Below are 17,730 nucleotides of genomic sequence, written 5' to 3'. Positions count from 1 at the left end.
AGCTGTCCTACTGCTGTCATTATTCTATTATAGCGATGTCTCCTGTCTCTACATAATCATTGCTGACAAGGTCAGAATGATGACAGAAATATCAATAGATCATTTAATTGCCAGGTAAGAGTTTGGTCCCTGTGGTCCAAAAGTCTGGAGTTGGCAAAGAAGTGTGAAGTGAAGAAAACTCTTGACTCGCTGGTTTGCATACAACATCTCTAATTAGATAGACAGTTGGAGAGAAGGAAAGAAGCCGGCAAACAGAAAAGTGCATTTTCAAAGAGGTAGAGAAACATTTCCCTTAATGGGCAATAGGCCATTCTAGGCATGTTCAAAGGGCTGATGTAGCCGAGAAAAGATGCATATAGACTAAGTGCCCTAATGCATCAGCTATGAGGGATACACAGGTAACTAATTCTGAAAAATAATGACATATGGTTTCCTACCAGCTCTCATCACTCTGAGCCCTAGAGATAATGAACACTACTTTTCCAGGGAGGAGAAGTTGAATTACAATTCCTGTTCAAAGTATTGGGAGGGAAGCACATGTGGAGAGAGAGAGAGAGGGAAAGAGAGAGAGAGATGTACAAAAACACACTCAGCCATGTATAGTAACTAACTTTGTTCTTGTCTTCCTGCGTCTTCTCTGTAGGGAAATAATAAACATGTTTCCATGTGCGCATTACCCATGCCGTAGCTAATTGATGTGGGAATTGATGTGTGCCAGCGAGGGGCCTGGCCTGGATCCTTCATCCAGAATAGCTTATCAAATCAAATCTTATTGATCACATACACATATTTAGCAGATTCCAGGTGTAACAGCATGGCAGGTGTAGCAAAATGCTTGTGTTCTTAGCTCCAACAGTGCAGTAGTATCTAACAATTCACAACAATACACACAAATCTAAAAGTAAAAGAATGAATTAAGAAATATAGAAATATTAGGACGAGCAATGTAATTGACAAAAATACAATAGAAAATAAGACAGTATATACAAATGAAATGAGTAAAGTAGTATGTAAACATTATTAAAGTGACTTGTGTTCCATTATTATAGTGAGCAGTGATTCTATGTCTATGTATATGGGGCAGCAGCCTCTAAGATGCAGGGTTGAGCAACCGGGTGGTAGCCGGCTAGTGATGACTATTGAACAGAGTGGTGGCTTTGAGATAGAAGCTGTTTTTCTCCGTCCCAGCTTTGATGCACTTGTACTGACCTCGCCTTCTGCATGGTAGTGGGGTGAACAGGCCATGGCTTGATGATCTTGATGGCCTTCCTGTGACATTGGGTGCTGTAGGTGTCCTGGAGGGCAGGCAGTGTGCCCCCGGTGATGCGTCTCCACCCTCTGGAGAGCCCTGAGGTTGCGGGCAGTGCAGTTGCCGTACCAGGTGGTGATACAGTCCGACAGGATGCTCTCAATTGTGCATCTGTAAAAGTTTGTGAGGGTCTTAGGGGCCAAGACTAATTTCTTCAGCCTCCTGTGGTGAAAGAGGCGCTGTTGCGCCTTCTTCCCCACACTGTCTGTGTGGGTGGACCATTTCAGATTGTCAGTGACATGTATGCCGAGGTACTTGAAGCTTTTCACCCTCTCCACTGTGGTCCCGTCGATGTGGATAGGGGCGTGCTCCCTCTGCTGTTTCCTGAAGTCCACGATCAGCTCCTTCGTTTTGTTGACGTTGAGGGAGAGGATATTTTCTGGGCACCATTCTGCCAGGGCCTTCACCCCCTCCCTGTAGGCTGTCACGTCATTGTTGGTAATCAGTCCTACTACTGTTGTGACGTCTGCAAACTTCATTATTGAGTTGGAGGCGTGCGTGGCCAGGCAGTCAGGCAGTCAAAATGATAGTTTTCGGATTCTACCATATTAATGACCAAAGGCTCGTATTTCTGTGTGTTATTATGTTATAATTAAGTCTATGATTTGATATTTGATAGAGCAGTCTGACTGAGCGATGGTAGGCAGCAGCAGGCTCGTAAGCATTCATTCAAACAGCACTTTCGTGCGTTTGCCAGCAGCTCTTCGCTGTGCTTCAAGCATTGAGCTGTTTATGACTTCAAGCCTATCAACTCCCGAGATTAGGCTGGTGTAACCAATGTGAAATGGCTAGCTAGTTAGCGGGGTGCGCGCTAATAGCGTTTCAAACGTCACTCGCTCTGAGACTTGCAGTAGTTGTTTCCCTTGCTCTGCAAGGGCCACGGCTTTTGTGGAGCGATGGGTAACGATGCTTCGAGGGTGGCTGTTGTCGATGTGTTCCTGGTTCGAGCCCAGGTAGGGGCGAGGAGAGGGACGGAAGCTATACTGTTACACTGGCAATACTAAAGTGCCTATAAGAACATCCAAGGTATATGAAATACAAATGGTATAGAGAGAAATAGTCCTATAATTCCGATAATAACTACAACCTAAAACTTCTTACCTGGGAACATTGAAGACTCATGTTAAAAGGAACCACCAGCTTTCATATGTTCTCATGTTCTGAGCAAGGAACTTAAACGTAAGCTTTTTTACATGGCACATAACGCACTTTTACTTTCTTCTCCAACACTTTGTTTTTGCATTATTTAAACCAAATTGAACATGTTTCATTATTTATTTGAGGATAAATTGATTTTATTGATGTATTAAATTAAGTTAAAATAAGTGTTCATTCAGTATTGTGGTAATTGTCATTATTACAAATAAATGTAAAAAATTGACCAATTAATCGGTATCGGCCTTTCTGGTCCTCCAATAATCGGTATCGGTGTTGAAAAATCATAACCGGTCGACCTCTACTCTAGACCCTAACTGTTACAGACCTATATCTATCCCACCCTGCCTTTCTAAAGTCTTCAAAAGCAAAGTTAATGAACAGATCACCGACCATTTCGAATCCCACCGTACCTTCTCCACTAGGCAATCTGGTTTCCGAGCTGGTCATGGGTGCACCTCAGCCACACTGATGGTCCTAAACGATATCATAACCGCCATCGATAGAAGACAGTACTGTGCAGCCGTCTTCATCGACCTGGCCAAGACTTTCGAATCTGTCAATCACCACATTCTTATCGGCAGACTCAATAGCCTTAGCTTCTCAAATGACAGCCTCGCCTGCTTCACCAACTACTTCTCAGATAGAGTTCAGTGTGTCAAATCGGAGGGCCTGTTGTCCAGACCTCTGGCAGTCTCTATGGGGGTGCCACAGGGTTCAATTCTCGGGCCGACTCTTTTCTACGTATATATCAATGATGTCGCTCTTGCTGCAGATGATTCTTTGATCTACCTCTACGCAGATGACACCATTCTGTATACATCTGGCCCTTCTTTGGACACTGTTAATAAACCTCCAAACGAGCTTCAATGCCATACAACACTCCTTCCATGGCCTCCAACTGCTCTTAAATGCTAGTAAAACTAAAAGCATGCTCTTCAACCGATCGCTGCCTGCACCCACCCGCCTGACTAGCATCTCTACTCTGGACGGTTCTGACTTAGAATATGTGGACAACTACAAATACCTAGGTGTCTGGTTAGACTGTAAACTCTCCTTCCCGACTCACATTAAGCATCTCCAATCCAAAATGAAATCTAGAATCGGCTTCCTATTTCGCAATAAAGCCTCCTTCACTCATGCTGCAAATATACCCTCGTAAAACTGACTATCCTACCGATTCTTGACTTCGGCGATGTCATTTTCCAAAATAGCTTCCAACACTCTACTCAGCAAATTGGATGTAGTCTATCACAAAGCCATCGAATTTGTCACTAAAGCCCCATATACTACCCACCACTGCGACCAGTATGTTCTCGTTGGCTGGCCCTCGCTACATATCCGTCGCCAAACCCACTGGCTCCAGGTCATCTATAAGTCTTTGCTAGGTAAATCCCCGCCATATCTTAGCTCACTGGTCACCATAGCAACACCCACCCGTAGCACACACTCCAGCAGGTATATTGCACTGGTCATCCCCAAAACCAACACTTTCTTTGTCTGCCTTTCCTTCCAGTTCTCTGCTGCCAATGACTGGGACGAACTGCAGAAATCTCTGAAGCTGCAGTCTTATATCTCCCTCTCTAAATTTAAGCATCAGCTGTCTGAGCAGCTTACCGATCACTGTACCTGTACACAGCCAATCTGTAAATAGCACACTCGACTACCTCATCCCAATATTATTACTTACCCACTTTCTCTTTTGCACCCCAGTATCTGTACTTGCACATCATCATCTGCACATCTATCACTCCAGTGTTAATGCTAAATTGTAATTATTTCGCCACTATGGCCTATGTATTGCCTTTCCTCCCTAATCTTGCTAAATTTGCACACACTGTGTATAGATTTTTCTATTGTGTAATTGACTGTATATTTGTTTATCCCATGTGTAACTCTGTGTTGTTTGTGTCGCACTGCTTTGCTTTATCTTGGTCAGGTCGCAGTTGTAAATGAGAACTTGTTCTCAACTGGCCTACCTGGCTAAATAAAGGTCAAATAAAAAATTTAAAATAATAATAATCTAGGTCGGGTGAACAAAAGGACTTGAGTTTTTGTACATTATCATAATCACACTATCAAACATACACCACCTCCTTTCTTCTTCCCATAGAGATCTTTATTCCTGTCAGTGCGATGTACTGAAAACCCAGCTGGCTGTACGGATGGGGACAGTATATCTGGAGAGAGCGATGATTCTGTGAAACAGAGTATGTTACAGTCCCTGATGTCTCTCTGAAGGGACATCTTTGCCCTGAGCTTGTCTACTTTATTGTCAACAGAGACTGAACATTAGCGAGGAATATACTGGGAAGCTGCTTATACACACGTGTACAGTTGAAGTCAGAAGTTTACATACAGCTTAGCCAAATACATTTAAACTCAGTTTTTCTGACATTTAATCCTAGTAAAAATTCCCTGTCTTAGGTCAGTTAGGATCACCACTTTATTTTAAGAATGTGAAATGTCAGAATAATAGTAGAGAGAATGATTTATTTCAGCTTTTATTTCATTCATCACATTACCAGTGGGTCAGAAGTTTACATACACTCAATTAGTATTTGGTAGCATTGCCTTTAAATTGTTTAACTTGGGTCAAACGTTTTGGGTAGACTTCCACAAGCTTCCCACAATAAGTTGGGTGAATTTTGGCCCATTCCTCCTGACAGAGCTGGTGTAACTGAGTCAGGTTTGTAGGCCTCCTTGCTCGCACACGCTTTTTCAGTTCTGCCCACCAATTTTCTACAGAATTGAGATGAGGGCTTTGTGATGGCCACTCCAGAACCTTGACTTTGTTGACCTTAACCTGTTGGGGCTAGGGGGCAGTATTTTCACGGCTGGATAAAAAAACGTACCCGATTTAATCTGGTTACTAATCCTACCCAGTAACTAGAATATGCATATACTTATTATATATGGATAGAAAACACCCTAAAGGTTCTAAAACTGTTTGAATGGTGTCTGTGAGTATAACAGAACTCATTTGGCAGGCAAAACCCTGAGACATTTTCTGACAGGAAGTGGATACCTGATGTGTTGAATTACCTTTAAGCCTATGCCATTGAAACACACAGGGGTTGATTCGTGTTTTGGCACTTCCTATTGCATCCACTAGATGTCACCAGCCTTTACAAAGTGTTTTGAGTCTTTTACTGTGAGATCTGACCGAACAAGAGCCATGGAACGGTGATGGCCGATTAGACTCTGGCGCGCGAGTTCATGTTGGGTACCCTCGTTCCAATACGTTATAAAAGAGAATGCATTCGTCCACCTTGAATATTATTCATGTTCTGGTTAAAAAAGGCACTAATGATTTATGCTATACAACGTTTGACATGTTTGAACGAACGTAAATATATTTTTTCCCCTCGTTCATGACGAGAAGTCCAGCTGGCTTAGATCATGTGCTAACAACACGGAGCTTTTTGGATATAAATGATGAGCTTTTTTGAACAAAACTACATTCGTTATGGACCTGGGATTCCTGGAAGTGACATCTGATGAAGAGAATCAAAGGTAATGGATTATTTACATAGTATTTTCGATTTTAGATCTCTCCAACATGGCCGTTTGTCTGTATAGCAAAGCATATTTTTCTGGGCGCAGTGCTCAGATTATTGCAAAGTGTGATTTCCCAGTAAGGTTATTTTTAAATCTGGCAAGTTGATTGCGTTCAAGAGATGTAAATCTATAATTCTTTAAATGACAATATAATATTTTACCAATGTTTTCTAATTTTAATTATTTAATTTGTGGTGCTGACTTGACTGCCGGTTATTGGAGGGAAACGATTTCCTCAACATCAATGCCATAGTAAAACGCTGTTTTTGGATATAAATATGAACTTGATAGAACTAAAAATGCATGCATTGTCTAACATAATGTCCTAGGAGTGTCATCTGATGGAGATTGTAAAAGGTTAGTGCATCATTTTAGCTGGTTTTATGGTTTTGGTGACCCTGTCTTTGAATTGACAAAACATTACACACAGCTATTGTCAATGTACTCTCCTAACATAATCTAACTTTATGCTTTCGCCGTAAAACCTTTTTGAAATCGGACAACGTGGTTAGATTAAGGAGACGTTTATCTTTCAAAGGGTGTAAGATAGTTGTATGTTTGAAAAATTTGAATTTTTACATTTATTTGGTTTCAAATTTGCCGCTCTTGAAATGCACCTGCTGTTGATAGGGTGCACCACGGGTGGCACGCTAGCGTCCCACATAGCCCCAAGAAGTTAAGCCATTTTGCCACAACTTTGGAAGTATGCTTGGGGTCATTGACCATTTGGAAGACCCATTTGCGACCAAGCTTTAACCTGTCTGGGAACTAGTCAACAGCCAGTGGAATCGCGTAGCGCGAAATACAAATACCTCCTAAATGCTAAAACTTCAATTTCTCAAACATATGACTATTTTACACCATTTTATAGATACACCTCCCCTGAATCGAACCACGTTGTCCGATTTCAAAAAGGCTTTACAGCAAAAGCAAAACATTAGATTATGTTAGGAGAGTACCCAGCCCAAAATAATCACACTGCCATTTTCAAAGCAACTAGCATGCATCACAAATACCCAAAACACAGCTAAATGCAGCACTAACCTTTGACAATCTTCATCAGATGACACTCCTAGGACACCATGTTACACAATACATGCATTTTTTGTTCGATAAAGTTCATATTTATATATAAAAACAGCATTTTACATCAGCGCGTGACGTTCAGAAAATATTTTCCCTCAAATGCTTCCGGTGAATCAGCGCTACAATTTACAAAATTACTATTCGAAAACATTGTTAAAATTTTATATTCTCATTCAAAGAATTATAGATTAACATCCTGACTGATGTCTTGAGATGTTGCTTCAATATATCCACGTATTATTCCTCCCTCATGATGCCATCTATTTTGTGAAGTGCACCAGTCCCTCCTACAGCAAAGCACCCCCACAACATGATGCTGCCACCCCCGTGCTTCACAGTTGGGATGGTATTCCTTGGCTTGCAAGCGTCTCCCTTTTTCCTACAAACATAACGATGGTCATTATGGCCAAACAGTTCTATTTTTGTTTCATCAGACCAGAGGACATTTCTCCATGTGCAGTTGAAAACCATAGTCTGGCTTTTTATGGCGGTTTTGTAGCAGTGGCTTCTTCCTTGCTGAGCGGCCTTTCAGGTTATGTCGATATAGGACTCGTTTTACTGTGGATATAGATACTTTGTACCTGTTTCCTCCAGCATCTTCACAAGGTATTTTGCTGTTGTTCTGGGATTAATTTGCACTTTTCACACCAAAGTACATTCATCTCTAGGAGACAGAACACGTCTCCTTCCTGAGCGGTATGACAGCTGCGTGGTCCCATGGTGTTTATACTTGCGTACTATTGTTTGTACAGATGAACGTGGTACATTCAGGCGTTTGGAAATTGCTCCCAATGATGAACCAGACTTGTAGAGGTCTACAATTTTTTTTCTCAGTTCTTGGATGATTTCTTTTGATTTTCCCATGATGACAAGCAAAGAGGCACTGAGTTTGAAGGTAGGCCTTGAAATACATCCACAGGTACACCTCCAATTGACTCAAATGATGTCAATTAGCCTATCAAAAGCTTCTAAAGCCATGACATAATTTTCTGGAATTTTCCAAGCTGTTTAAAGGCACAGTCGACTTAGTGTATGTAAACTTCTGACCCACTGGAATTGTGATACAGTGAATTAGAAGTGAAATAATCTGTCTGTAAGCTATTGTTGGAAAAATTACTTGTGTCATGCACAGAGTAGATGTCCTAACCGACATGCCAAAACTATAGTTTGTTAACAAGAAATTTGTGGAGTGGTTGAAAAACAAGTTTTAATGACTCCAACCTAAGTGTATGTAAACTTCTGACTTCAACTGTATGTGCATGGTCAGGCACAGAGGCACTCACACATGTACATCTATGCTCAAGCACACACACACACAGTCAGCATGGAAAACAGAGGTGTTGAGGAACATGAGAGAGAATACTCAGGGAAACAACTGAGTGAAGAAAAATAATTTAGATCAAATATAAATTACCTTCCAAACAATCTGTATCGAAATATGTCTCTTTCAGTGTCAAGCACAGAGTAAACACAAAAACATTGCTTGGCGATAAAAAGAAGAAGAGACTATACACCTCAGAGGGCTAAATCCCAAAAGCTCTTACAAACATGAGTGTAGATTAAGCTGAGCAATGAGGTTTTAAAAGGCCACAGGCCCAGAGGACAAGCCTACAGCCAACCACGGTTGAGCATCGCCAGAAGGGGGGCTTTGTTTGGTCCACCAAGCCTGGGGCAGAGCCTGGAGCTGGGCCTCTGGACCAGAACGAGCTCATATGTACTCATCCTCTCACTATCTGTGTTGGACTGTATTCAGCTGTCAATCGCAGAGTCAAATTTGTTGCATGCCTTGTTGGTTAAGCCAGAGAAAAGGCTTGGTAGTGCTCTGTGGCTTGCCAAGCTTCTATCATGTAAATGTGGCACACACACAGCCAATTCTCAGGGGAGGACAGGGACAGTCAGAGACAGCAGCATGGCTTGGTGGGCTCAATGTGGGGAAGCTTAACAATGGACTGATGAATGGCTCAGTGGGCTGACTACTGGTAACTAATAAGCCTAGGGAGGTTTCTGTGTTGTGGTTCAGATCAGTCCAGTCCACACCAGCCGGGATCAAGAAACATTATACGATGAACAGTCGTTTCTGTCTGTCTGTATCCATCCATCCATCCATCCATCCATCCATCCATCCATCCATCCATCCATCCATCCATCTCCACAATTATGTCTATTTGGGAAATGTAAATATTGATGATCTATATCAGAGAAAGTTATGTTGTCTAGATCTAATTGCTTTATATGTTGATTTTTTGGTTGTTGAAGTGATTGGTAGCAGGGAAACATAAATACTTATGGTAATATACTAATGGTAATATATACATGTAAACACAAGTAACAGTGACCAGTAGCAGGATAAATAGATACGGTACATACTAATGCTAATGGAAATGAATTAACAATGAACAGCGGCATAATGGTAGTAATACATCTAGTCAATAATCATTGATGACCAGAGAAGCTTGACGATGGCTCTGGGAGAGAAGACTGGGGTCCGGTAGTATATTTGTACGCGTTCTAATGCTATCACGCTAATCCTCAGTAAGTTAAATTATACCTTTGAGTGCTCCCATAACTGTCAGCTTTGAGCTGTTGATTGATTACATTTTCCCTGTCCCTGATCCAAAACAATTACCAGACACACACACACACACTGTCTTGTATAACTGACCTTGTGGGGACATTCAATTCAGTCCCATTCAAAATCCTATTTTCCCGAAACCCAACTTAACCCTAAAACTAACCCTAGCTCCTAACCCTAACACTAATTCTAACCTTAACCCTAAACTCCCTAGAAATTGCATTTGACCTTGTGTGGAAGAACAAAATGTCACCAGTTGGTCAAATGTTTTGTTTGTTTACTAATCTTGTGGGGACTTCAGTTGAAGTGGGAAGTTTACATACACCTTAGCCAAATACATTTAAACTCAGTTTTTCACAATTCCTGACACTTAATCCTAGTAAAAATTCCCTGTCTTAGGTCAGTTAGGATCACCACTTCCACACGCCGACAAAATTGAAACAAAATTGACGCCTTGTAGCATGCATGGCCTTGTCACGATAACATTGAGATATACTAGGCTAATGGTGTGTAATGATGTGTCTGTATGTGTATTGTAATTGTCACTACGTTCTGTTTCAAATGACTACATTTCACCAGCTCTGATATGCCGCCCCAATAAAAACTGCACTGAATTGACGCCTTGTAACATGGCCTTGTCATGCTAACATTACATTTACATTAAGACATACCAGGTAAATTATGTGTCTGTATAGTCTATAATGCATTGTTGCTATGCGTGCTGATTCAGATTATGTATTTCACCAGCCATGATATCACAGACGGTACGTGTCACCAATTTATATGGATGAGCGTTCATCCGCACTTCCTGGAAAACACCGGCATTAAAACTCTGAGGTGTAATTCTCCCTAGGTACAGATCTAGGATCAGCATCCCCTCCCCCAACCCTAACCTTAACCATTAGCAATGAACATTTAAAACTGACCCAAGATCAGCGTGTCGGGGCAACAACACCCGACACTGTCATTAAACGATGCACATCTGTTCACGTGGAGTTAAGCTAGACTGCCTGTGAACACAGGAATCAATTAAACTTCTCACTCTTGACTTTTTCCTCCAATTAAAAGGACCACACTTTGGGGCGAGGCCATCGATTAGGTAACTACGTTTGTACATTGAATTAATGGACAGTGTTTTCGTTGTTCTCCATATTTCACTAACACACGTGGAGTGACACAGGGATGCTCCTGCATCCTAAGCCTGTCACACTCTTATGACCACGGATCACACTCTACCCCCCCTGAAACCTCTGAAAACACTGCTATTGATTCTCCCAGTTGGTGCAGGTTTAAGCTTATTAAGGTAAAAACACATATAGGAGCAGACTTGCCTCAACAAGCAGGGGACGCCTAGCGGTAAATGCATAGCCCCTTCAGGAAAGCACAACTCATCCTCATCAATACTCCATCATCAGTCAAACTAGTAGGTTGGGCGGTATCAAGATGTTCATATCGTCATACCGTCCTTCTCTCATCCCGGGATTTCAGTTTTATTACCGTTTTAGTACACAAGGCGGTGTTAAAAACACAAAAAGTCCAATGGCCTCCTTATTAATTCAGCCACTTACTTACCTAACTAGCAAGTTAAACCAAATACACAGCTGGACTCACCAGCACCCGCTTTCTCCCGTTGTGTTTTTTACAAACAAACACGTGACTGGGTCAACAGTTCTGCGGAACTACTGTATGCTTCATAATGTAAGACAACGTATTGCACAAGTTGACTGCAGGTATTCACTTAAAAAGTAGCTACAAATAATCAAATTCATTGAAAAACTTCAAAGACATTGTTTTGATTATATTGAAAAGCCATCCCGTGGATTATTCCAAATACCCCGGTATATGGTATATACAGTATACCGCCCAAGCCTACCAACTAGAGGAGAAAGCTATAGCAAATGGTGTGTTGGCTCTTCAAAATCACTGCTACAGATATATCTTTAGCTATACTAAATTTACCCCTACACACTACTCCCTCTTTGAGGATTGCTGAGGTGTAGCTTAAGCAATATGGGGAAAATTCCACAAAGGGAATCAGCCTGTTACCATACTACTGATCCTTAAGAACCTAACCAATCCAATCCAGATGTCGATGAAAAGACTGGGGAAATGTAATAGGGGCTAGGATCTAGAAGTTAGGGTGTAGGGGTTGGTTTGGGACTGAGCATCACAGACTGGGCTATGGTGGGTTCTTCTTCTCACCTGGGATGTTGTGGATGGTGATGGCCAGGATCAGGAGGACGATGCGCCTCCAGCTGCTTCCTGTTTGCCCTGCCCCATCCTGTTGTCGACTGCCCACTTCCTGTTCCTCGGAGTCTGAAGAGCCAGCATCGGCATAGGGGCCTTTCCTCCTTTGGTACACGTCTCCTCCGTTCTCAAGCTTATCTGTAAGGAAGAAAAGACAACATTCAGACAACATTCCTACAACATACTGCGCTTGCCAATCAAGCAATCTTTCAGATTAGAATACGATTAAGGAATGTTAGAAGGCGATTAAGCAATGGTAACAATTATTTCAGCAAATGGGATCTAATGGAAAGTCCAAGTGAGACAGAGGTCTGATGAGAAGCTGATGAGTATGGTCATCATCATTTGTATTATGTTTTCAGTATAAAGGCATGAGCACAATTCCATTATTTAGCTAACAGTAACAATTTTCAAACAGCATGAATTTAATATCATAAAATCTCAGTTAATTAACTAAAACAATTGCATTTCGGCAATTGTCTGCTTGAATCAGCATAAACAATACACAAAGAGAACGGCACTGGAAATGATCAAATGACTGCAAACGATTGTTAAATTCTTCTACACAAGAATAATGAGTGCGTCAATGCAATTAGCAAAAACAAATTGAACAATCTACTTTAAATTCAGAGAGTAAAGTGACTGCACGCTCTGGACATGACTAAATGATGATAATACAACTATTCATGCTGGTACATATGAAGAAGTGTATTGCTGTAGTTATTTGGGTTGTTTCATTTTTGTCATTGCTTCAATAACAAATCTAACCAGATAGGGTCTGCTCTAACTCCCTGACCCTGTAACTCTGCGGTGAGGTCGCCAGTATGATAAGGGACTTTAAGCCAATTTGCAAAATGGTTTCAACAGTGTGTTGGTATGCTCTTTGACGTTTGTCTTAGACATTTTGTATTAAGAAAAGTGGGAATGTAATAATTAGTCATACGGGGAAAAGTTTGTCTGGATTTCCTGAATCAGAAATGCCTTAAACTGTTGTTTTGGTCTGTCCTCTCTCGAAGTTATGGCGATAGTGACTACAGATGGTATCTAGATGCATGGAAGGGATAATTCGACCGAGAACAGTGTGAGCCTCACCCCCTCTAACCAGCTGATGTAATGGCGACAATGGCGTTCATTACGGCCCTGTCCTTCAACACTTCTACCTGAAGCTGAGTGCGGCATGTGCTGAGACCGTCCACGTGAAGTGAGCATGGAGAGAGACCACGCCCAAACTCCTGTCATGCTGCTGATACACTGGTCAGAAAATGGACAAGACAGAATGGACTGTACGGAATGGTGGTGGAAGCTCAGGTGAGAGATGAATTTGCTTGGGAAAATCTGATTATTCCCCAGATACTGAAATCGGGACATTATCAAGGGCATCCGCTTTGACAGGCATGAGTTACATGTGTGCCATTGTGAGGATGAACGGTAATGCTATCTGAAGAAGAAAATGAAGAGACGCCAGAAGAATGAGTGCCAGGAAGAAAGGGGGTGGTCAACTGTGCCTGCAAGCTAGCCAACGTTAGCCAACGTTAGCCATTTAGCTTGGGTGCTTGACTGCTGTTGTTAGGTCAGCTAGCTAACGTTACGTGTATGATCTGTGTAGTAACATTATTTGTATCTCAGAGCCATTTGCTTTGCTAGTGATAGACTAATGTTAGCTAGCTAACATTGAACCTGGTTAGTTAGCTACCTGCAGATTTATGCAGGGTAATAATGTCATGAGTTGGGATTACAGTTCATTGTTTACCTAGCTAACTAGCTACATGTCTTAACAAAAGACTCCACTATGCAAGTAACCATTTCAATAGAATGTCACTGCGACAACTGTAAATTTGCTCTGGCTATCTACTGCGATTTCAGAGCACTCTCGTCTGAGTGTGCCAGAGCGCAGAATAACTGACAAATAAGGCCGGTGTCAGTAAATGTTGGCAAAAATGCATCAATTGTTGCCAGCAGCATAGCTGCATTCACCAACGCTCTGGATAACATAAAAACAGCCTAGCCAGCTCTGCTAGGGACGAGTAAAGTGGACAGTGAGCTGTTTTCTCATTTGTCTCTGGAAGCAGATAGTAAGCTAGCAAGTTAGCTTGGGTGCTTGACAGCTGTTGTTCGGACAGAACACTCGGAAAAACCATTAAATAGATGGGTGGGGCTAAAACTTAAGAGGGCTCCCAAGTGGCGCAGTGGTCTAAGACACTGCATCTCAGTGCAAGAGGTGTCACTGCAGTGCCTGGTTCGAATCCAGGCTGTATCACATCCGGCCGTGATTGGGAGTCCCATAGGGTGGCGCAAGATTGGCCCAGCTTCGTCCGGGTTTGGTCGGGGTAGGCCACCATCGTAAATAAGAATTTGTTCTTAACCTGTTAGGGCTAGGGGGCAGTATTGACACGGCTGGATAAAAAACATACCCGATTTAATCTGGTTACCACTCCTACTCAGTAACTAGAATATGCATATACTTATTACATATGGATAGAAAACACCCTAAATTTTCTAAAACTGTTTGAATGGTGTCTGTGAGTATAACAGAACTCAAATGGCAGGTCAAAACCTGAGAGATTCCTTTACAGGAAGTGGCCTGTCTGACCATTTGTTGAACTTCTTTTCCATCTCTATCATTTACTAAGGATCTCTGCTCTAACGTGACACTTCCCACGTCTTCCATAGGCTCTCAGAGCCCGGGAAAAAACAGAATGTCGTCATTCCAGCCCCAGGCTGAAACACATTATCGCCTTTCTCAAGTGGCCCATCAAGAGACACTAGCTTATGCGCGTGACCCCGACCGCCCCCGCCTTTGGGATTTTTTCCTCTGTTTGCCGAAAAGGAGATTCCCTGTCGGAATATTATCGCTTTTCTACGAGAAAAATGTCGTAAAAATTGATTTTAAACAGCGGTTGACATGCTTCGACGTACGGTAATGGAATACTTAGAATTTTATTGTCACGAATTGCGCCAAACGCGTGACACTTCTTTACTATTTCGGATAGTGTCTGGAACGCATACGAACAAAACGCCGCTATTCGGATATAACGATGGATTATTTTGGACCAAACCAACATTTGTTATTGAAGTAGCTGTCCTGGGTGTGTATTCTGACGAAGACAACAAAAGGTAATGACATTTTTATAATAGTAAATATGATTATGGTGAGTGCTAAACTTGCCGGGTGTCTAAATAGCGAGCCCGTGATGCCTGGGCTATGTACTTAGAATATTGCAAAATGTGCTTTCACCAAAAAGCTATTTTAAAATCGGACATATCGAGTGCATAGAGGAGGTCTGTATCTATAATTCTTAAAATAATTGTTATGCTTTTTGTGAACGTTTATCGTGAGTAATTTAGTAAAATGTTAGCGAATTCCCCGGAAGTTTGCGGGGGTATGCTAGTTCTGAACGTCACATGCTAATGTAAAAAGCTGGTTTTTGATATAAATATGAACTTGATTGAACAAAACATGCATGCATTGTATAACATAATGTCCTAGGGTTGTCATCTGATGAAGATCATCAAAGGTGAGTGCTGCATTTAGCTGTCTTCTGGGTTTTGGTGACATTATATGCTGGCTTGAAAAATGGGTGTCTGATTATTTCTGGCTTGGTACTCTGCTGACATAATCTAATGTTTTGCTTTCGTTGTAAAGCCTTTTTGAAATCGGACAGTGTGGTTAGATTAACGAGAGTCTTATCTTTAAATGGCTGTAAAATAGTCATATGTTTGAGAAATTGAAGTAATAGGATTTTTAAGGTTTTGAAAATCGCGCCACAGGATAGCCGTGGCTGTTACGTAGGTGGGACGAATTCGTCCCGCCTAGCCTAGAGAGGTTAACTGACTTGCCTAGTTAAATAAAGGTTAAATAAACAAAAGAGGGTGTGAATGGGTGTAGACACAGAAGAGCCCTACAGTAGGTACCAAAACATTCAAAGGCCATTTTCTCAAAAGCGAGGATAAAAGTTTATCAACTTTCAAAGCAGAATTACTTTCCTATTGTTCCTCAACTGTAGTGTATGATATATCATTTTCTAGCTCTGAGTCTCTACTTTTATCCAATGTAAAAAACACCATTTCACATTTTGCTACATAAGACCGAATCGAGCCGGTCGGTCACATATAGAGACTACTATGAAGTCAAGTTGAACGTCACACAGACCCAGATCATGGTGGGAGTAGCAGAGATAGTGTTGTCATTTCAGACACTATTGTCAACTTTCAGTGAGGGGTTCATTCAAGAAGGTAAAACACTTGTAAGACTAGCTACAGGTCCCTGTATACAGGAGGTCTCCTCACCGGAAGGGAAGTTCGCTGTAATAATAGCATCACATCTCCTGCAGAGTGTGCATAGTGTGATTATAGATCAGAGGCCTTAAGTTTACATACAAATCAACTGAGAATGTTAAGCATGTTTTATTTTCTGTTCATTTATAAGTCATTTCAAAGTTTATATAATGTTGAACAGTATGGGGCTACTATTCAAAAAGAAGGGACTGTTGGATTCTAGCTTGAAATACTTGCTATACTAGAAGTTAATTATTACATGTATAAGGAATGTATATGGCGGGGTCAATGGAGGGTGGATAAGAACTAGGGGTATGGAAAGTTACTGAGTGAGGAAAAAGCCAATCACTTGGTTGTGGTCACTGATAAGGTTGAATAGCTGTGGATTAGGGAGTAAGGAATTTGGGCCGAGGTCAGGTCAGGTCAAATGAAGTGAGACGGAACAGTTTTATTACACACATCACTTAACTTCCTGCCTAGCAACAGAGATGTATTGGCTGTCTAGATATGCAAGGAGTTGACTCCGCCTAATGGGAGGGTATAAATACTTGTTCTGGTGGAAATACGTCTTTGTTTTTTCAGCTGTTTGGGTGAATGAACTTGGTTTGAGGTTTACTAGTTGTCCTGAGTTTTACTCTGTTCGTTTAGAACCTAACAGTTGGCATTGTCGGCAGGATTCACCACGATTTACAGTCGAACTAGAAAGTCTGAATGAGTGAAACAGGAGCCGGCACCAAAAACAAGGTAGGCACAGTTCCTATACCTGTTATCACTCATTCTGACTTATTGGGTGAGATGAGAGTTGTCGGCTGAACAAATTATAGGATATGGACCTAGAAAACCAGAGCAGGGTAGTACCTGCAGAGGGTATATCCAAGGGGTAAATCCCGAGTGGGTTGGTTCCTGAGAGTACCATAAAGTATAGGGTAAGTCTTGGAATGTTATCCCGGCCAGGTTAGTCCCTGCGGAGGATAAGTCCAAGGTGGTAAATCCCAAGTGGGTTGGTTCCTGCTAGCTTCATATTAGCATAGGGTAAGTCCTGGAAGGTAAGCCCAAGCTGGTTGGTACCTGCAGAGGGTAAGTCCTAAGGGGTAAATACCGAGTGGGGTTGGTTCCCTACTAAACAAATAAGGGGGGGGGGGAGTAGAGTGTGTGTGTATGGATAAATTGGCATGCTTGTGTACTAGTACGGTAGGCTCAGTTGGTAGAGCATGGTGTTTGCAACACCAGCATGGTGTGTGCAACGCCAGGGTTGTGGGTTCGATTCCCACGGGGGGCCAGTACAACAACAAAAAAATGAAAGAAAAAAATGCATGAAATTAAATGTATGTATTCAATACTGTAAGTCGCTCCTAAATGACTAAAATGTAACGCCAGGGTTGTGGGTTCGATTCCCACGGGGGGCCAGTACAACAAAAAAAAAATGAAAGAAAAAAATGCGTAGAGTGTGTGTGTATGGATAAATTGGCATGCTTGTGTACTAGTACGGTAGGCTCAGTTGGTAGAGCATGGTGTTTGCAACACC

The 17,730-nt window shown here is 41.8% G+C and overlaps 1 protein-coding gene across 4 annotated transcripts in view; it reads right to left on the bottom strand.

Moving 5' to 3' along the window:
* Positions 1-17,730, bottom strand: part of s39ab (Zinc transporter SLC39A11) — a 140,947-nt gene that overhangs the window by 21,126 nt on the left and 102,091 nt on the right. For all 4 annotated transcript variants that reach the window (XM_014178910.2, XM_014178909.2, XM_014178912.2 and 1 more), the window contains 1 exon segment: positions 11,886-12,068. In XM_014178910.2, the coding sequence (XP_014034385.1) occupies positions 11,886-12,068 (183 nt within the window).

The sequence above is a fragment of the Salmo salar genome, chromosome ssa28 (assembly GCF_905237065.1).
Source record: "Salmo salar chromosome ssa28, Ssal_v3.1, whole genome shotgun sequence".
Classification (NCBI taxonomy): Eukaryota; Metazoa; Chordata; class Actinopteri; order Salmoniformes; family Salmonidae; genus Salmo; species Salmo salar.
Note: the sequence above shows the minus strand (reverse complement) of the source record. Positions and strands in the feature narration are given on the sequence as shown.